Genomic DNA, 20,713 nt, shown 5'->3' with positions numbered 1-20,713 from the left:
GCCAGAAGCCTGGACGGATCAAAGTGAGGGAGGAGGTCAAAGGCTCCAGAATCAGCAAGCCTTGGGGTCTCTGGGACCACCGATTCAAGTCCAGATCCCATTCCGACCCCGGACGCTGGGTGGCCCTGAGCAAGACCCTTCTCTAGCCTCAGTCTCCCGTCTGTAAACGGGGGCGGCAGCGCTGGTTCGCGAGCTGCGGCGAGGAAGAAGCGATAGGGTGAAAGGAATGTCCATACATCTTGTTGCCCGCCCTCCCTCGGGACCAGGGAGGCAGCAGATGGGGCGTCGAGGGAGAAGAGGGTCTGAGGCCACCGCAAAGAGCCCGGCTCGGTCTGGGTTGGTGTTTATTCAGTACAGGCCCAGCGCCCGGCCCTTCCCGAGGGAAGCAGCTGAGATAGGGGTGTCAAATAAATAAAGGCCGCCGAGGTGTGAGTGTGGGCTCGGGGGGGCCGGGCTGGGACGAGGGGAGGGTGTGCACGGACACCGGCCCCAACCCCGGCTGTCCGCCCCTGGCCCCCCCCACGCCGGCAGGCTCCAGGTGGGGCCGGTGCTGGTGCCCACAGGCAACAGGTCCTGGACTTCCTGCCCCCTCCAACCCCTCCTCTCTGCGCCTCCTCTCTCCTTCCTCAGGCAGTTCCAAGGGCCAAGCTCTCCATCTGGCTAGGGAGGTGGGGAGGGCAGGGGGAGGGGGCCATGGGCCCAGGGACTTGTGTGGGCAGGAGCCCGGGTTCGCGGTGCTAGGACAGAGGAGCAGGAGGCAGGCACCCCGAGCCCGCAGGACTTTATACGCCTCCCTGCTGGGCGGCGGCCCCGCCCCCGCTCCCATGCTCTGTCCTCCCACTCACCCTACCCCCCAGATCCGCACCCCACGGGGGCACTCAGGAGTCACACCAGCTCCCACCCTTGTCCAGGGGCCCGGCAGCCCCTCGCGCATCCCTGGACGGCTCCCTGGCCGCCGTGTCCTCGTCGTCTTCGTCCTCCTCGTCCTCCCCGTCGGTGAACTCATCCTGGCCAAGGCCGTAGGCCAGCGTGGTGTGGGCCAGGTCCACCTCGATGGGGAAGACGTCGGCGTCGCGCAGCACCGCGTAGCAGTCGTTGTAGTACTTGGACATGGTGGACACGAAGCGCTGCAGCTGGAACACGATGTCCTGGACTGGGGCGGGCGGGCGGCAGACGGGCACCAGTGGAGAAGACCCCCAACCCTGCCCGGGCCCCCCTCGTGCCCCTGGGTGGCCCAGCCGGGCGCACACCCAGGTCTCCCAGCTGCCAGGTCAGGGACGGCAGAAGCCCTGCCACGGTGGGGGGATTGTGGATGGCACCCCACTGTGCCCCCAGGGCCCGGACCAGTCCCACCCCAGCCAGGCCCCAGGAAGCGGGGTGGGGGGCGCTGCTGCGGGGCTTCCCGCCTTGGGTCAGACTCAAAGCTCTGCCAGGGCGGGACCGTGGGACCCCAGGTAGGTACCTCGCCTCTTGGGGCCGCCGTTTTCCCAGCTCCGAAAGGGGAGATGATAGTGCCCACCCCCAAGCCCCCGTGCCCACCCACTCCCCTCACCGTGCTTCTGGTCCAGCAGCTCCATCTTCTCCAGCACGTCTTTGCGCATCTGGGAGAAGCGGGCGCGGGCCTCCTGGCGGCAGCGCAGGATCAGCCGATACTCGTAGTTGCCGGTGCTCACGCGGTACAGGGGCTCCCCCAGGGCCTGGTGCAGGGGGGCGCACATGAGGACCCCGGCGGGGGCAGGGTAGACGGCGCGAAGGCCGCAGAGCCCAGCCCCCAGCCCCCACCCCTGCACCACCAGCACGTCTAGGAGCTGCCGCGGTCCCTCACTCCTGGACACCAGGGGTCGCCAGAAGCGCTCTTCGTGACGAAAACAAAAGACCGAGCCCTTGCACGTTAAATAATGAACATTTAGTGCTGACGTGGATCCCGACATCAAAAATATTAAAAAGGTAGAGGATTAAAAATGCCCCTTAGGGGTGGGGAAAGTCAGCTTCTCCCGGCAAGAGCCTCGCCAAGCCGGGGGAGCAAGCCGAGGCCCAGAGGGGCCGGGTGTAGATGGACGGCCCCTCACCCCCGGACACGAGAGCCCAGCCAGGCTCACGGGCCTCTCCCAGGTTGGCCCGAGCCACCCGGTGCCCTGGCAGCCCCAGGACATTCTTGGGTCTCTGTGCGACAAGCAGGGGAAGGGGTGTATACCCCAAGACTTCCCAGCCCCGGGGCCACCCCCAATCGCCCCTGAGAACTCACGATGCAGCTGTACTCCTCGTCGTCCATCTCCTTCACCTTCAGGCAGTAGGACTGTGGGGGAAGTGAGCCCACGAGGTCAGAGGCGCTGCGCCTCCTGGATGCCCACCCTGATGCCCCACAGGACCCCTAAAGCCCTGCCAGGGGGTGGCCATGCCAGGCCTCCTGGGCCCTGCACGCCCTCAACTAGGATAGGCTGACACCTGTCGGGGGAGGGCTGGTACCTCACTCGGACTGGCCCTTGCTTGCGGAGGCCCAGGGTGAGGTGGCAGCACGTGGGAGAGGGCACTCATCTGGGAGGGTGGCAAGGGCCTGAGAAACAGCCCAGCGTTTACCAAACTCAAATCCCAAGTGATGCTCTGGGTAAAAAGGAATTCCATGGTCAAAAGAGCGTGGCAAGGCCCGTGAAGATTCATGTTGCACACAGCCTGTCAAAGGCTCTGAGAAGTTCTGCAGCAAAGGAGCCTTGGCTTGCCTGGTGGAGCATTTTCCCTCAACTCCTTTGACCATCAGAATTTTTTACTTCAACATAAAACTCAATAATGTCCAGAGACGCCTGGGTGGCTCAGTCAGTTGGGTATCTAACTTGATTTCAGCTCAGGTGGTGATCTCAGGGTCATGAGATCGAGCCCAGCATCGGCTCCATGCTCAGTACAGAATCTGCTTGAGATTCTCTCCCTCTGCCCCTCTTCCCACCCATGTGCTTTTTCAATCAGTCAATGAATAAATAAAATCTTTAAAAAAAAAAACCTCAATAATGTCCCTTGTCACCCACTTTATAACCACCGACCCACTGTAAAAATGACCAAAAACTCCCAAGGGGTCAGAGGGGTCCACAGTAAGCACTCTGCCTACCCCAGGCTCCCAGAGGCTCCCCTGAGCAGTTGGGGTCTAGGCTGCTGCTCAATTGCCCAATACTTCCCAGGCCCCTGGTCCCACGTCCTCAATCAGACACGCCAGAGGATCTGGCCCCGTCCTGCTGGCCATCCCACGGCCAACTGAGGGGAGAATCTCGAGGTGGGTTCTTTCCCCAGCATGCTGGACTCATCCGGCCCCAGGGGCTGGAGGCCACTCACCAGGTACTCGAACTTCACATCCAGGTACTTCTTGATGGTGAGGCGAGTGTCCGGGATGGCTTTGTGGAGGTACGTGTTCAGGTCTGTGAGCATCTGGAAGGGAAGGAGGGGGCAGACGCTCAGTTCCCCGGGGGCAGGGGTGAGGCTGGCCAGCTTGACAAGGAGCAGCACGGATCCAGCAATCCTGGTGGACCCTGGTGTCAGAGCCAAAGGGCACTCTCAGACAGTCCGGCCACTCGAGGCTGAGACGACAGGCCGGGCCCAGGGCCAAGCGTAGCGCAGGTGCAGCAGGGCCCGAATCCAGCCTGCAGGTCAGGGCTAAGCCAGGCCAGGGAGGCAGAGTGACTGACCCACGATTGGCCGTGTAGGTGACCAAGCCAGAGCCAACACCCACGTGTTCTGCCTCCAGTCCAGGCCCCTTCTGCGTGCCACTGCCCCCCTCTACCCTTGCACGCACACACACACGCGCACGCACGCACACACACGCACACGCGCGCACACACGCCCCACACCACCTACCGGCTTGATGGTTTTCAGCAGCCGGATGCCGAACTTCTCGATGCTGCGGTGGGCGTCGGCGAACTTCACGAAAGCCTCGCTAGCGGCTGGCTGGGGCTCCCGCACCCCGATGACGGAGAACACGTCCCCAAAGGCTGCAGGACAAGTCTGCCCTGAAGGCAAGGCTGTCCCTACCAGACCCCTTCATGGGGAAGGCAAGGGGCGTGGCAGGCTGAAGGCCGAGGTCTGTATGACGTCTATGTCCCAAGGGAGGCGGGTCTACACCCAAGAGAGTAGCCCTCGTTCCTCAGAGTGACCAGACCACGTGGGAAGAAGGCTCGGTCAAGGCTGGAGAGGCAAGGGTTGCCTGACAGCAGAGCACTGGTCTGGGAATCTGGATGACGGGGTCTAAGGCCAGTTCTGCCTAAAGGAGCTGGGTGACCACCTCCTCTGCCTGGGCTTCATTTTCCCAACTGTAAAATGGGGTTAACAGTAGCTGCCTGCCCAGCTAGCAGACTTGTAGGAAATGAGAGCACAAATGAGGCTCTATACCTTGTAAGGGGCAGAAGAGTAGGACTGGGCAGGGCCCGGACAAGGGACTGGGCCCCACAGAAGACCAGCTGGTCCAGATGTTCCCTACTGGCCCCCCTTATCGCTACCTCCTGGCATCTAGACAAGGCCCAGGCCGAACCGGGTGACGTCGGACGCTGTGGTGTCTGCCTGAGCGCGGCTGTGGGGAAGGCCCCGGGGAGGCACCGGCCACACCCGCACTGTATGGGGAAGTGCTGAGCTCAGAGGGGAGCGAGGGTCTTCCCAGGACCCCACAGCAGGTGTGCGGGCGCTTACCCCGGTGCGTCTGCGACAGCTCATAGAAGGCCCGGAGAAGGTTCTTGGTGTGTTCTGTCATTCCTGTGGGAGAGACCCAACCGAAGGGGGATGGGCGCACATGGTGAGACCACAGTGACCCCCAGGACACGGCCTCCAGCCCCCACCCCGAGCCCCTCACTGTTCCTGAGCTCGCTGGCTTTGCCCACAGCCCCATGAGGGCCCAGGCTTGAAGGCTTAGCGCCCCGAACAGCACCACCCAAGAGGCCCCGTCCGACAGGACAGCCAGGGCTCCGCGAGGGCAGACGGTGAACAAGGCCTCCCGTGGGCTACCTCCCTGGGAGATACGGGACATAGTCAGGTTCGGAAGACGCCCGCCGCGTTCATGTGTGCTGTTGCTGGAATGTTTATGGATATGTACTAGTTTCATAACCAGAAAAAGTATGTGTTGGGGCGCCTGGGTGGCTCAGTCAGTTGGGTGTCTGCCTTCGGCTCGGGTCATGACCCCAGAGTCCTGGGATCAGACCTGGCATTGGGCTCCTTGCTCGGCAGGGAACCGGCTTCTCCCTCTGCTGCTCCCCCTGCTTGTGCGCTCTCTCTCACTAGCTCTCTCTCTGTGTCAAATAAACGAATAAAATCTTTAAAAAAAAAAAAAAAAAGGAAAGAAAAGAAAATGTATCTTAAGAGGCTTTTTTCTTAAAAATTCCTAACGGCCACAGTCCTAGAATTTCACAGGCCAGCACTCCTGCCCCTGCTGCCACCAGCTCAGGGCCGGGCTGTGAAGATCTCCAGGGGTGGGGGCAGAGCCGGTGCCGGGTGGGCCTGCTCGAAGCCACAGCGCGGGCCTGCTCACCTTTATACAGCTCGGCGGTCCGCTCGAGCTCCTCCAGCCTCTTCACGAGCCCGTCTGTGTGGGTCAGAGAGAAGGGGAGGCCGGTGAGTCTCCACGAACACAGGGTGGCCCGAGCCGGGCTTGGGAGGAGAGAGGCAGCCCCCAGAAGAGAACCAGGACCGGCACAGAACGGGGTCCCAGGGAGGGGGAGCTGGCACCTCGGCCGGGCTCGCAAGTGTTGTTAGCAGCCCGGGCCACCCAAACCACAGGCAAGCCGGGCACAGGCGGGGTGGCCCTCAGGCCCCTCCCGAGCTAAGTCCCCACCCCAGCAGGCCGGGGCACATCAGAGGGACAGAAAGGTGATGATCATTTAGGTACTGCCAAAAGTCACCAATGAGGCCGCGCCTGTGGGTGGCTCCCGACGGCCAGCCAAAAGCAGGCCCTGTCCTAGGGGTCAAGGCCCCCGTCCGTCTGACACAAACCCTGGCGACAGCCAAGGAGGAAGGCAGTCAGAGCTAAGCTGGAGAGGAGTCGTTTTGACAAGGCCGGGGCAGGTGCCCAGCGCACGGATGGATGTGTGCTCTCAGGAGGGAGAACCGCTGGGGGAGGGAGGGCCTATTCAGAAAGGGCCCCGAGGAAGAGCTTGCCTGGACCGGGCCTTGGCGATCACCCTCATTCGCTTCACAGAGGTTTCTCTAGCACCTTCTGGGTGCCACGCCCCACATCAGGCCCACAGAATGACCTTGGTGAACGAACCCCAGGTCATGCCCTCGAGGCTCACGGTCCAGTAGAGGAGACAGTGGCCAGGCGACGACTGGGGCTTGTCAAGGGAGAGGTGGGGGCAGCTGCCTCCCCTCAAGGGCTCAAAATGGGAGCAAGTGGACTGCGGGGGCTGGGGCCGGCATTTCGGATCAGGGAGGGAGGGTCCCTCCAGCAGTGAGGGGATGAGGGGCCACCCACCTCCCCACCAGGAGCACTGGCGGCCACCACAGGGCAGGGACGGGGCTGGTGGCTTCCTCACGTGGCGGCCCCTCGGGGCCGGGCCTGGCCTCGCTGAGCTTGGCTGCTGTGAGCCAGGACCACCATCACGGGCAGGGACCACTTCCCTCGTTGTCTGCATAAGCCGAGAGATAACCTGCCCGCAGGCACACAGCCAGACACTATTCAAGCCGGGGTGCCCTCTGCCCCCCACCCCTGTGTTGACCTGGGCCAGGGTTTTCTGAGTGGGAAGCAGGGAGGGAAGTCGAAGCAGGGCCTGGGCGAGGCGGCTGGGTGTCAGGCAGCGGTGTGGACTCTGGGGGGCGGGAGGGAGCGGGGCCGAGGTCTGCAGGGGCTTGGCCCCTGGCTGGCCCCCAGGCGCTGGCTCCCCAGAGCCCTGGCCCCTCGCCAGCCTGGCAGGAAAGGAGCCACGTAAGCGCGGTGCTGTTGTTTTTAGCTGGGTCATGGGACATCATGACAGCTTCAATTTTAGAAACCCTATTTAAGGCTGGGGAAATTGCAAGGTTTGGGGGGAAAAACACAACAACCAGTTCTAATTTCATCTCGACGCATGGTAACTACAGTAACAGGGATTTATAGACACCAAGAAGCTGAAAATAGCAGCCGCCACTTCTGTACACCACTCGGAGCGGGCGCGGACCCCGCCCCCACATCCCAGCCAATGAAGCCCAGTGTGCCCAGCGGAGCCCACGTATCTGTCGGCATTTAAATCTAGCCCCCACACACGCACGGCAGAACCGCTATTTATAAACTCGGGCTGGGGACGGTGGCAGCAGGACCAAGTGTTTTACTGGCCACACACGTGCGTGGGTGTGAATGCGCGTGTCCATGGCTTTCCCCCAGCCCCCACCTCCCGTCCCGGCCAGGAACCTCCGCGACAAGGGCAGCAGCGCCACCTCCTGGGGAAAGGCAGGGGCGCAGGGGGGCAGTGCAGGAGCAGGGAGCTGGGGCTGCGCTTCAGAAGAGGGCGCGTGGTGGCTGCCGCTGCCTGGGTGACGGCAGCTGGGGACAGTGGGAAAGGCACCAGCATACGGAGCTGGGAGGAGGCCCCACCGCGCTGGGCATCTGTCTCATCTGTGCCCTGGGCCTGGGGGCCGCGGGCTGCAGGATGCCTCAGCTGCCTGCTGTGGACGCTCTCTGGGAGGCAGATGGGACCATCCGCCCCATGGGCGGCAGTGCTGCCCCGCAACCTGGAAGCCTGGGCCCACGACCTCGTCCCTGGGGCGGCTGGGCAGGAAGAGAGGACTCACCATTGCACAGGATGGCCCGGCTCAGGCCCAGGGCGTCTGCAGTCCCCGAACTCATGTTCTCTACCAGCCGATGCTTTACTTTCTTCAACACTGGGACCAGGCAAGAAAGGGACTCAGTGGCGGGGAGTGAGCAGCTGGGTCGTCAGGCCAGCCCAGCTCATTTCCTCACAGCCAGTGACAGCAGGGGCTGAGGGTGCTGCACTGAGCTCTGGTGCAGGGGTGCCTGCGGGGTGGGAAGAGCCCCAGTGGGGTCATGCTGGGCCCCCTGCCCTATTCGCACTCTGTGAGGGCGGCGCTGGGAGCTGGAAGGAGGCGAATGTGTAAAGTGCCAACAGGCAAACCAGGGAGAGCCTCTTCTCCCTTCCACATCTGGAAGTGGGGGTGCCATCAGTGACAAGTGACCTCAGACCCCGGACTCAGTTACTGTATACACGGTTGCATACGGAGTCCTGGAAGGGGACCAGGATGGGACCGAAGGGGTTTATACAGAACACCTCCAGGACAGGCTTGATCTCTCCCTAAAAACCAGGCGGTGGCTGTGGCCCTAGCCTGGAGGGAAAGTGTGCAGGGCTCCAGAGCCCAGATATCTGGGTGTGCAACACCCAGTGGACACAGAGCCCTCTCTGGGCCTCAGGCCTTGACGTGGAATGAGGTGACTGGTCCAGAGGCCCTCGAAGCAGCAACGTCCAACTCTGGAGTCTGAAGCTTCTACGGAACCAAAGCCCAGACCCCTAGCAGGAGGCAACCTGTCCCGGGGAATGCGGTAGGGAGGAAGAGCTGGCCTGTGACCCTCCATCCAAGGCCTGACGTCCAGCTCAGACCTCGAGCCTTCCTGGGAGTGGGTGGGCAGAAGAGGAGGCCAGGGCCACGTAGGGGTGTGCAGGTGGCATGAGGCACCACGCCTCACTGCAGGCTGTCCTCCCTTCTGGAAGGGTGAGGGGCTGGCCCATTAGGGACAACCCTAGGGCAGCGAGGTCCCAGAGGAGGGGGCCCTGGGAGAGGACTGCAACATGGGGCAGAGCGAAATCAGGGTTGGATTTCTCGGAAGCAACTGCAGGAGAGCACTCCAGGTGCTCCCAGGCCCTTTGCATCGGCTTGGTCAAAAACCATGTGACACGGTCATAAAGATGCAGAACAGGGGTCAGGGGCCTGTGGGGCCCAGCTTACCGATGTCCAGGGACATGCCCTGCTTGGGGTCCGCCTGCAGCTTGTTGTAGTGAATAGTCACCTCCCCCTGGAAAAGCAGGAGAGGCAGAGCTGAGAGGGAGTCTCCTGGGCAAGCCCGTCTGCCCCGAAATCGGTGGTCACCAGGGAATCCTGAGCCCTGGGAAGGGCCCAGACCCACCATGAATTCTGCCACGCTGGGCCAAGGGCTGTGACTGAGTCCTGCCTTATCACTGCTTTGTTCCCAGGTCCCTCCTTGTCCCACTATGCGCCAGGCCCTGGGGAACCAGCAGGGACAAGGGCAGACACGGTCCCCGCTGTCACAGAGCTCAGAGCCCGGCGGTCTCTGATGTCCCGTGCTCCGGCAAGATCAGGGGCCCCACCCTCCCCCACCCCACGCCGCGCTCCAAGCCTTCGCTCCAAGCCTTCGCTCCGCCATCTGCCCCACGGGGAATATGTGCCGCGTTCTGAATCACCGCAGGCTCAGTGGCCCCTCCGCTCACCCAGCGGACACGTCTGGGCACTTGCTCTGTGCCTGGTGCCAAGGTGCCAAGGAGCAGGTGCGGGGCAGCCCCAGCCCCCAGGGCCCAAGCCGGCGGGGAGGCCGACACAGATCTGCAAGAGACGCGCTGGCTTCTCCTGAGAAGGCTTCCCGGCCAGGGGAGGCCGCCATGGTCACTGTCAACCAAGCAACCCTAAGACCCCTGCACTTGGGACAGAACCCATTCAACTACAAAACGGGGTTTCAAAAATGAGTCCTGAAGGGAAACCAAAAGGACCTGATGCCATCAGAGTCAGGGGCACAGGCAAAAGGGGGAGTGCGCTGCGGGGACGGTGACAGACAGCAGCTGAGGGCAGCGGGACTCAGACCTGGGTGCTGGTCCGGCTGTGGGACCAAAGCAAATCCCTTCCTCCCTGTGGGCACCGGTCAACGGGGACCGCAGTCCCTGCCCGCAGCCAGACACAGGAGCCGGGGAGCCGGGAGATCCCCGTGTTAGTGTCAAGGCTGCACGCACACGTAGAGCGCTCGTCCTCATGGGCAACCTGGGGGGCCGGCGTGAGACAGGCCTCAGAGGACGGGCGTTGTGATGAGTACAGATGTGAAGGCTGAGGAAGGGGTCACAGGGGGCCCACGCCGCCCCGGTCTGTACCAGGACGACACACGGTCCGCTGCTTCCCACGAGAGCTCCTCTCCCCGCAGGCCGCGCCGAGACAGGAACGTCCAGGCCGGATGGGGCGCAACAGGAGAAGCCATGGGAGAGGGTGGAGAAGCACCCAATCCCAGGCTAAGGCAAGAGGGACAGGCAGGGACGTTGGTGCCAGGTCCCTAAGACACGGAGGGTGGACAGGGGTGAGGAAAGGGCTGGAAGGATGGGTGAGGGAGCTACAACACTCGGCCAAGCTCAATTTACAGTTGGGACCCTTGACTCTAAGACTCTGAAATCATCCAATGGCTGCACGTCCTTTGCTGTTCTGGTTTCCCAAGAGTTAGTCAGTAGCAGCAAAATCTCTAAGAAATTGCAAAAGGGCCACCCGCTTGCTTCCGTGAGCGGTCAGGAGGCTGCCTGCCGTTGGTGGGGAGGGGATGTGTGGGGCAAGGCCTCAGCCCGTAGCAGCTGGGGCGGGGCGTGGGCACCAGGGGACTGGCCATGTGCGACTGCGGTCTGCAGAACAGAAGACCTGCAGTTGGACTGCGAGCTACCCCAGAGCCCAGAAGTTTCCCTGGGGGTCTGGGAGCCCAGGAGGAACTGAAGCTCCTATGGGGATAAGGAAGCGGGGGGCTCATGTTTGCCTCCTACCCCTCCCAGGCCCAGCCCGGCTCAACGGACATTTACTGGGTGTCTACGGACCCCGGCACGTTCGCCTTGGGGGTCTAGCTTCAGCTCCAGCCCTGCGTGGGGACACAATGGCTCACCCTGAGGCATGGTTCCTAGTCCGACAGCAGCCCTGGGAGCTGAAGGACAGGGGACCGGAAGGTGCCCACTCTCCCGCCAAGGCACTACAAGTCCTGGAGCGTGAGCGGTATTTGTTGACCAGATGTGGGCGACGCCAAGGGAGGTTGGAGTGTAGCCCTGACCCTGGTGTATGGAGGGGGTCATGGACAGAGGGCCCGTCCCCTTCCAGGCCTGCCAGGGCCTCTAGCAGGCTGGGCGTCATCGAAGCGGCTTGGCTGCCGGTGTCCCCCCGTTAACCGCCCCCCCCAGCAGCCTTACCTTCACCTCCTGAATCATCTTTGCCACTTCCACCTTAGTTTTGCCTTTGATTGACCTGCCATTGACACCGGTGATCTCATCGCCAGCTGCCACCGTGCCGTCCAGAGCCGCTGGGGTGTTGTCAAACACCTGTGGGTGCAAGGAAGGGCGGGGTGGACACAGTCATGCCCTGCACCCCAACTAAGGCCTGGCTCGGCCCAGATCGCCATACCCGGTGGAGTGTGTGCTCTCCCAAACTCAGTTCTTTAATAGGTTCTCCCCACGAGGCTGCTCTGGGCTGACGCGAAGCCCCTCCGGTCAGTTCCTGCGCCTCATCTCAGTCCCCAAAGAGCAGGGGCTCCGCCGCGCGTGTAAGCCCCTCCTCCCAGGGTGGCCCCTTCAGCGGGGTCCGCACGCGTTGTGGCACGAGGCTGGGTGGGACTGTCCAAGCACAGATGGGCGAGTGCTGCTCAGGGCAAGGGGGAGGTAGGCCGCGCATGCACGTGCAGCGATGGACGAGAATACAAAAGCCATAGCCAGACAACAGCCGCGAGGACAGACACCCAATTATTAGCAGTGGTCGTCTGGTTCTGTCTTTCCTCTACTTTATCTTCCATTGCTAAATTTTCTACACAAAGCGTGTAGAAAGAACACTTGATAATGCTTCACATAAGTAATATTATAAGGAAAAAATGAAAAACATGAGATGAGAGTTTCTTTCCACTACCTTCCAGAATCACACTAAAAACACAATTATTATTTTTTAGGGATTTATTTATTTTGAGAGAGGGAGAGCACAAGCAAGGGGAGGGGTGGAGGGAGAGGGAGAGAATCTCAAGCAGATACTGTGTTCAGTCCTGATGCAGGGCTCGATCCCAGGACACCAAGATCACAACCCGAGCCAAAATCAAGAGTTGGACACTCAACTGCCTGAGCCACCCAGGCGCCCCAATATTTTTTTTAAATGGTAAAGACGACAATGAGAGGGTCTACCTGTCCTTGGAAGATGGACAGCGGGAATCCAAGGGCCTATGGAGGGGCTTTAGGAAGACAGATCTAATCTTTGCTGGAAACTGCCAGTGGGTTGGGAAGTGGACCTCTGGAAACAGCCACAGGTGGGCGGAAAGCAAGCTGTAGAAAGTAGGGAAAGGGCGCGCCTGGGTGGCTCAGTCGTTAAGCGTCTGCCTTCGGCCTAGGGCGCGATCCTGGCGTTCTGGGATCGAGCCCCGCATCAGGGTCCTCTGCTGGGAGCCTGCTTCTTCCTCTCCCGCTCCCCCTGCCTGTGTTCCCTCTCTCGCTGGCTATCTCTCTCTCCGTCAAATAAATAAATAAAATCTTAAAAAAAAAAAAAAAAAGAAAGAAAGCAGGGAAAGGACTCCACTCTGGTTCCCTCCCCATCCACACAGCTGTCCATCACCACCCCTTCTCCCTGGAAGATGGAGGCGGTTTCCCCACAAAAGCTCCTGACTCAGGCCCGGGGACCAAGGAAGGCAGGACAGAGGCAGGGGACCGGGGAGATTTGGCTTTAGCGAGTCTCAAAGCCCCCTAGCCCCAGTGGGGGCCCAGAATGCCAGCAGCCAGGCTTACTGTCCTTCCTCATGGACACGAGGCCGCTGCCCTGAACGACTCCACACAAAAGGCCCGTCTATGTAGACACTGGGAGATCCCCCCATGGCTCACCTGATGCCTGAGTGCCCCACAGGGAAGCCCCCCCAGACACGGCCCGCACACAGATCTTCAAACACTGTAGGACATGGCTGTGACTGTTCCCTCGTCATGTAAAAAAAGGAGAGGATTACTGGGCACTCGAGAAAAGTGTCCCATATGAAAAACACTTAAAGAGAAAACAAGAACCACAAAAAAACAGAAACAAAGCAGGGGCAATTCAAAAGTAAAAAGAAAACCATAATTCACATCTTCAAGGTGATTAGAAAAAGAAGAACAGGAGGACAGAAAAGGATTGATTCAAAAACTGGGGGGCGCCTGGGTGGCTCAATCCATTACGTATCTGCCTTGGGCTCAGGTCATGATCTCAGGGTCCTGGGATCGAGCGCCACGTTGGGCTCCCTGCTCAGCAGGGAGTCTGCTTCTCCCTCTCCCTCTGCCCCTCCCCTGCCCCCTGCTCATGCTCGCTCGTGCTCTCTCTGTTCCAAATAAACAGCTAAAATCTTAAAAAAAAAAACAAAACAGGAAAGATCTCTTAGAAATACAAATTATAACTGAAATTTACAATGTCAAAGAAGGTATGCAACCAAGCTGACGAAAGTGAAAAAGACTTGGACAATCAGAAAAAAAGAGAAAGAAAAATATTAGATCATTTCGGGAAGCCCAGCACTAACCAACAGGACCCCACAAGAGGGAACAGAAACCAGAGAGCAAGATCCCATCAAAGAGCTAACACTAGAAACTTCCAGGGTGGAGAAAGACAGGAGGTTTCCCGAGGGACGCGCCCTCTGAGATTCCAACACAACAGACAGAAAAAGACCTGTGCCAAGAGCCAATGTCACGAACTTTCAGAACGCCAGGGACCCAAGGAAATTCCCAAGAGTCTTGAGAGATCAAGGACGAAACACATCACAGACAAAGGGTCACCAAGAAGAGCGCCGTCAGACGTAACGACGCTGGCGGCACCAGATACTGAAAGGGTGCCGTCAAATTTCTAGGCGAAAATCATTTTCAAACTTGGCTTTTTTTCTTTTTTTTTTTTGGACAGTCATTCTTCATCTGCCCAAGTGTCACTGGAAGGACCAGGAGAATAACAACAAAGACAGGATAATGGCATTTTCAGAGACACAAGCTCTCAAAAACCGCAGCTCCCGTGCGGCCTCTCGGAGAGCTACAGGAGGACGTGCTCCACCTCGACGAGGAAGTCGGCCGAGAGGGGGGCTCCAGGCCTGTGCGGCGAAGGACCGTCCACAAAACTAAAAAGCAGCCGACGGAATGGGAGAAGATACTTGCGAAGGACACATCCGATAAAGGGCTGGTATCCAAGATCTGTAAAGAACTTACCAAACTCAACACCCAAAACCCAAATAATCCAATTAAAAAATGGGCAGAAGACACGAACAGACATTTCTCCAAAGAAGACATCCAGAGGGCCAACAGACACATGAAAAGGTGCTCAACGTCACTCCGCATCAGGGAAACGCAAACCAAAACCACAATGGGAGATCACCTCGGACCTGCCAGAAAGGTTAAAATCAACAACACGGGAAACAACGAGTGTTGGCAGGGATGTGGAGAAAAAGGAACCTTCTTGCACTGTTGGTGGGAATGCAAACTGGGGCAGCCACTCTGGAAAACAGTATGGAGGTGCAAAAAGTTAAAAACAGAGCTACCCTGAGGTCCAGCGATCGCACTACTGGGTATTCAGAATACAAAGAATACAAAACTGTTGATTCAAAGGGGTATGTGCACCTCTCCGTTTACAGCAGCATTATTTGCAACAGCCAGAATGTGCAAGCAGTTTGAGTGCCCATCGACTGATGAATGGATAAAGATGGGGGTATATATACAATGGAATATTATTCAACCATAAAGGAGAATGAAATCTTTGCCATTTGCAAAGACACGGATGGACCTAGAGAGTAGAATGCTGAATAAAATAAGTCTGTCACACAGAGACAAAGCCCAAATAATCTCACTCCTATGTGGAATTTAAGAAACAAAATGAATGAGCAAAGGGAAAAAAGAGAGAGACACAAAGCAAGAAACAGACTCTTAACTACAGACAGCAGGGGCGCCTGGGGGGCTCAGTTGGTTGAGCATCTGACTCTTGATTTCAGCTCAGGTCATGATCCGAGGGTTGTGAGATCGAGCCCCGAGTCGGGCTCCCCCATCAGCAGGCAGTCAGCTGGAGGGTCTCGCTCTCCCTCTGCCCCTCCCCGCTCGGTCTCTAATAAATACATCTTAAAAAACAAACAAGCAAACAAACAAACTGTTGGTCATCAGAGGGGAGGTGGGGGGGGGGACAGGTGCTGGGGACTAAGGTGGGCACTTGTGACGAGCACTGGGTGATGGGTGGAGGTGCTGAATCACTATGTTGGACACCTGACACTGATGTCACACTGTATGCTAACGGACTGGAATCAAAAGAAAAACTTAAAAAAAAAAGAAAGAAAAAGAAAAAGAAGGAGGAAAGAAAGAGGGCTCCGGAAGTGGGGGTGTCCCACAGAGGAGAGGGAAGGGGGGGCTCGGTGAGGACAGACGACAGCGGGGGGGGGGGCAACAGGAAGATGGTGGCAAATGGCTGCCTGAGGAAAGGTACAAGAAGAACGCAAACGGAAGAACCGCAGGAAACGACACGGAAAAAGAGGCAAAGATTGAGTAAAGTTAAGAGACAGAGGGTCCTCAAAAAGTACGTGTCGCAGGCACCGCGTGGCCCGCTCCCAGGAGCACACTCCCTGACCACGGAGCGCGGTCCGCCCAGGAGGCACGCGCGCTCCCAGCAGCAGCAGTCGCAGCAGCCACGACGGGCAAACAACCCGGTGTCCATCAAACGCGTGGATGAGCACCCTGCGGTACGTCCACGAAACGGCATATCCGCCCGCCGGAAGAAGGACCGAAACACGCCACCGCTTGAATGAAATTCCAGAACACTGCGCTCAGTGAAAGAAGCCAGACGCCGAAGGTGACATGCTAGATTCTTCTTACATTAAAATAGCCCCCCCGCAAAAAAACCCACCCCAGCCTATATAACCACCAGATTACCCACCAATTTGAAATAACCAGCACGGACACGAGTCGCAGAGCCAGGGGAGGGGAGGGGGGTGGCGAGTGAGTACTTAAAGGGCACGGGCTGTTCTTTGGAGGGAACGAAAACGTTCTGAAGTTACAGAGAGGTGGTGGGTGAATTTAGCAAATGCACCGAACGCCACTGAACTTCCAAACTACTAGCTGTATGTCATGTGACTTTCAGCACAATAATTTGTTTAAAAAGCACGACCACGGACGATCGTGAAGCTCAGAGTCCTCCTCCAACAGCAGCTCGGGAGGACGGGCTCCCCGTGCCCCTCGCTTCCTTATCCCTAGTGCCCACAGCACAGCCTGGCCCGCGGCGCTGAGGCCGGCGGCTTAGCCAACACCGCACAATCACCACGCTGGGAGGATGGGGCGGGGGACGGCAGAGTGGCTCTGCGAGAGCGCTAACACTCCCATCTACTGGACCGGGCCCAGCTGACAGATACTCACAAGTGACAGATCAAGAAATAACAGGGTAAGCATCTAAGGGAGAAAAATGGAGAGGCGTCTGGATGGCTCAGTCGGTAGAGCACCTGCCTTCGACTCAGCTCATGATCCCAAGGTCCTGGGATCGAGTCCCGTATGGGGCTCCTGGCTCAGCAGGGAGCCTGCGTCTCCCTCTGCCTGCCATTCCCCCCTGCTCATGCTCGCTTTCTCTCTCAAATAAATAAATAAATAAAATCTTAAGAAAGAAAGAAAGAAAGAAAGAAAGAAAGAAAGAAAGAAAGAAAGAAAGGGAAAGAAAAAAAGAAAAATGGAGGCTCCCAGCTGAAGAAACAGCTGTAAGGGTAGAAAATAGCATTGCTGCTGGGATGGGGGTAGGGGAGGGTGGATGGAGGACAGGAGGGAGGTAAGAAGGGGTGGAACACGGCGCCTGGGTGGCTCAGTAGGTTAAGCATCTGACTCTTGGTTTCAGCTCAGGTCATGATCTCAGGGTCATAAGATCAAGTCCCAGGTCAGGCATGCTGAGCGGGGAGTCTGCTAGGGATTCTCCCTCTCCCTCTCCCTCTGCCCCTCCCCGGCTCTCCCTCTCTCTCTCTAAAATAAATAAATAATTCTTAAAAAAAAAAGGGGTGCAACAGTGGGTGTTATTTGACATAGGCCTTCTAGTACTCTTGTTCATAGCAAGTCAGACAGGCTTTGATCAAAAGTATAATTCAATTTTTAAAAACCAAATTCTATTACTTTACAATCGCAGTTTGTTCTAAGCAAACCTGGTCCCCAATGGGTGAGGAGGGGTACGGGGCAGGGGCCAAGCAGGCACAAAGCAAGGGGGCCAGGACTGGGCGAGGCCTCCCTAACACCTCCTGGGTCAGAGGAAGCAAACTGCTTGTAAAGGCAGCACCCAGAGTGGGCCAGGCCACATCCTGGGAATCTGCCTTCAAGGCCCAGAAGCGACTCTTTTGCAAGAGTCTCAGAGGGACAGCAGTTTCCCACCTGCCACCAGCGGCTACCGAGCTGAGAAAGTTGGAACAGGGTAGAAGCCAGGCCAAGTTTACGTCTGAGGTGGCTCGCTCCCTTCCAGGCCTACAGAAAAACCGCCGCAAAGTAAAGAAACCTGTCCCCACTGCTCAGAGTCCAGGCTGCGGAAGTCACCAGGGCCCTTCTACAAGAACCACACGAGCTGGGGAAGTGAACAACTCTCAGAAAAATAACAACATCTTCCACTTCGTGTTTATTAAATGCCAAGCACATTCCGTTTAATCCTCACAGCGACCAAACCTTTTACATCCTCACTTCCCAGGGGAGGAAGCTGAGGCCCGGAGAGGTTAGGTGACTCGCTACCGAGCAGGGAGGCTTACGTTTGAACTCAGGCCATTATCACTTCATAGACTTGGAGACTTTCCACGACACTTCACTTGGCCCAGTACCCCAGGCTGACAGTTCTGTGGATTCGACCCTATGCCAGGCATTGCACTCGGTGCTGACCACAGTGAAAAAGCAGACTGAGATCCTGTCCTCACCGTGCAGAGACCGGGAAGCAGCTAGATATAGAATACTGAATGGGCAAACCCATGATTATGGGGGGCTGGGGGGGTGCTGAGAAGGGAAGGCACACATTAACATGACAGAGAACAAGGGTGCACCGCCGGAGGGGCCGCTCCGGAAGGCCTCTCTGAGGGGGTCAGACCTCAAGAAGAAAAAGCATCAGCTCTGCAGAGAGGAGAACGGACCTGCCCGAGCAGGAAGGTGGCTCACCCCTTCCGGGACCTCACCCCCACCTTCAAAGCACCCAATACCTGGACAATATAGAGGCAGGGGCAGTACTGGGCCCCTCCTCCAATGCTGATCCCAATCAGGTTCTGGGCGTCCTTCTGCAGGGTCACCTTCCCGGGCACAGTAGGAATTCCGCTAGAAGAGAAGCACGGGGAGGCTGATCTCCTGGAAGAAGGATGGCCGGAGGGGACAGCGAAGGGAACAGGCCCTCTAAAACCCACGAGGTTCCAAACGCTGCTCGGCTTTTTCTTTTCTCATTTGGCCCCAAAACACAGCATCTTGCACTGGCACGTGCGCAGCTCTTGGGAGTCCTGCAGACGCGGGATCAGATCCTAGCCCTGCCATTTACCATCTACAGGACTTGGGTCAGTCAGTCCCCTCTGTGCTTCTCAGTTCCCTCATCCATACGTGGTGCTATGGACAGAAATGGCTTGCTACGTGATGAAAATTCTTGTAAGAAAGCACACGGAGGGCACTTCACACCAACCCAGCCCAGAGCAGGCACTCCATGAACACAGGTCCCCCTTCCCTCTCCTTCATCCTACCTCTGAGACCTGAGTCAGATCTGTCCTTGTCATCTTCTCAGACACACGTAGAACATTATGGCCACCCTTCTCCAGGAAGCTTTCTCCTGTTAAACTATCCATCACCCATCATTCAGTTGCTCTGCTCAATTACCTCTCAGTTTTCGTTAAAACCAGCGCCTATCTATGTTCGGTGGTAATATTTGCCTTTATTCACTTATTCATTCAACAAACATTTGCTAACAACCTACTGATGGCAAGCACCATACTAAGTGCTGAGGACACCAGCAATGGACTGATGGAGGATTTTAGGAAGGAGACTAACAATTTTTGAAAATCTGTCCCACTAATCGTCTATACTGGGAAGGAAGGTAAGTTTACAATATTCCTATTCACCTTCAAAACCTGGGCCACCTCCTTTGTGAAGCCTTCCTTGAACACCCTAGTCGAGGCACTGCTCCATCTGCTCTCTCCTTGTAGCCAGGCCATTCTCCATGAGTGCCCATGTGGCCCTGCCCTATTATCTGCTCATGTGTCCACAGCCCGCTACAGATGGTGAGCTCCTGGAAGGGCAAGGTCCATTTCTGCTACAGTACAAGACCTAAGCCCCCTCCCACCCCCCACCCCCCTTGAGAAGCAAGGGTCTGTAGAACTGAGTAGTCTGAGGATCTGGAGGCCCTGGGGCTCATGCATCCCTGGGACTTGCAGGGAACAAAATACTCACAGTTTATCCTCCTCGATGTCATAATCCAAGTCTGCAAACATGGTTCCGAGAGTTGAGGTGGGCTGGCTAACTGCCCAGCTCGGCAGGGTAATGGGAAACTGGATCAGGGAGAGAAAAGAGAGTAGGGTTTGGGGACCCGACGTGCCTAGATGTCAACCTTCACCCCGGAGGTCCGGGAGAGCCGGACCCTCCCCCTTCCCTCTGGACGGCGGGGGAGTCCCCGATATAAGGGGCGGGAAGGTACGGGATTCTTACTAGGTACAGGGGGGAATTCCAGGCCAGGGCGGTAGACTCAGACCCCAGAGCCTGCCCCCACGGGTCCAGGCCCTTGGGAGCTAGCTCTGTCGCTCACCGGAAGCGTCGGTCCCACAGCCGGGTCCAGGCCAGGCTGGCACCTGAACCCACCTGCCCTTCCACCTGTCGGCGGCCGCGACTGTCACGTCACTTCCTGTGAGACGCGGAAGTCCCGCCTTCCCCACCACCCGGGTGTTTGCCCCAATCCTTGCAGACAACGCTTCCTCCCTGGCTCCCGGTGCTCCCAGAAGCAGAAAAGGGAACAAGTATTGACGGAAGCTCGCCGCTAGCACGAATAAGCGGAAACAGAGGAAAGGTGTGGACAGTCCGACAAGGCTCAACCCTGCCCCCTGTCCTGTGGCCGCCGCCATCTTGGTAAGGGCAGTGTTCTTCCCAGCTTCCTCCGCGGGACTCCGGGGACCACGCCGGTCGAGCGGTTGTCGTGGCAACGGAAGCATCCCTGGGCGCGGAGGCTTCCGGCAAGTTCAGTGGAATACAAACCCCTTCACATTTTCTGCACCCCGTCCTAGGGTGCTGCATCTCCTGTACTAGGATGACGGTCTCCGAAGGACCCTTCGAGCCTAATCCCAGTTCTGCGACCAGGAAACTAAACGCCAGAGAATGGAAGGGATTTTGTCCGGAGCCACCCGCAGTTGCTATAAGATCTACATCTTGACCCTTTGACTTCTGCCATCTAGTGCAGCGCCCTTTTAACGCTTGCACACTTATATTCAGTGGCCCTGTTATGAATGGCAGATTGGGCTAGTTAGCTTCCTTTGCCTTTATGTGCCCCCTTTTGCCATATGCAAACTATGAGCATTGAGGCAGATGCTTTCTATGGTATTTGGTGAAAGATTCACACCTCCTCTCCTTTAGTCCTGAGGAGCAGCCCCCCTGGGCTCCCCACGGAGGGTCACAGCTTCCTTCCAGGGGCAGCGGAGGAAGGAGAGATACGGAAGGATGATTATCCGTACATCCCAGCATCCCATGGGATCCCCAGCCCACACCTCCTTAGGAAGCTAACCTGAGTCCCAGCAAATGTGCAGAATGCCACAGTAGCAGCGACCTTCCCATGTACCCACTGCTCTGCAGTTCAGGGTACTCACAGGATTTCAAAGTTCACCACAACCCTGTGA

At 58.0% G+C, this 20,713-nt stretch overlaps 1 protein-coding gene across 3 annotated transcripts; it reads right to left on the bottom strand.

The window, feature by feature from the left end:
* Positions 1-327: 327 nt before the first annotated feature.
* Positions 328-19,865, bottom strand: PICK1 (protein interacting with PRKCA 1). 3 transcript variants are annotated; one of them, XM_019794456.2, is made up of 13 exons: positions 19,689-19,865; positions 19,284-19,381; positions 18,059-18,170; positions 11,100-11,228; positions 8,890-8,956; positions 7,723-7,812; positions 5,495-5,548; positions 4,663-4,725; positions 3,838-3,971; positions 3,319-3,411; positions 2,246-2,296; positions 1,553-1,697; positions 328-1,153 (listed from the first exon to the last, which is right to left on the bottom strand). In XM_019794456.2, the coding sequence occupies exons 2-13, from the start codon at positions 19,322-19,324 to the stop codon at positions 879-881; spliced, it is 1,254 nt and encodes a 417-aa protein (XP_019650015.2). In that variant the 5' UTR covers positions 19,325-19,381; positions 19,689-19,865; the 3' UTR covers positions 328-878. The 3 variants fall into 3 exon arrangements, with proteins under 3 accessions (XP_019650015.2, XP_034499952.1, XP_034499951.1); XM_034644061.1 differs by having other exon boundaries at positions 19,539-19,864; XM_034644060.1 differs by having other exon boundaries at positions 19,636-19,863.
* Positions 19,866-20,713: the final 848 nt, after the last annotated feature.

This window comes from Ailuropoda melanoleuca, chromosome 15 (genome assembly GCF_002007445.2).
Source record: "Ailuropoda melanoleuca isolate Jingjing chromosome 15, ASM200744v2, whole genome shotgun sequence".
Classification (NCBI taxonomy): domain Eukaryota; kingdom Metazoa; phylum Chordata; class Mammalia; order Carnivora; family Ursidae; genus Ailuropoda; species Ailuropoda melanoleuca.
Note: the sequence above shows the minus strand (reverse complement) of the source record. Positions and strands in the feature narration are given on the sequence as shown.

Excerpts from the sequence above, each read along its gene's own strand:
- PICK1 (XM_019794456.2), bottom strand. The coding sequence starts at position 19,324 with ATGTTTGCAGACTTGGATTATGACATCGAGGAGGATAAACT. Across the intron at positions 18,171-19,283 it reads GACATCGAGGAGGATAAACT|CGGAATTCCTACTGTGCCCG; the intron begins GTGAGTATTTTG and ends CTTCTCTTCTAG. Across the intron at positions 2,297-3,318 it reads ATGTGAAGTTCGAGTACCTG|TCCTACTGCCTGAAGGTGAA; the intron begins GTGAGTGGCCTC and ends CTTCCCCCACAG.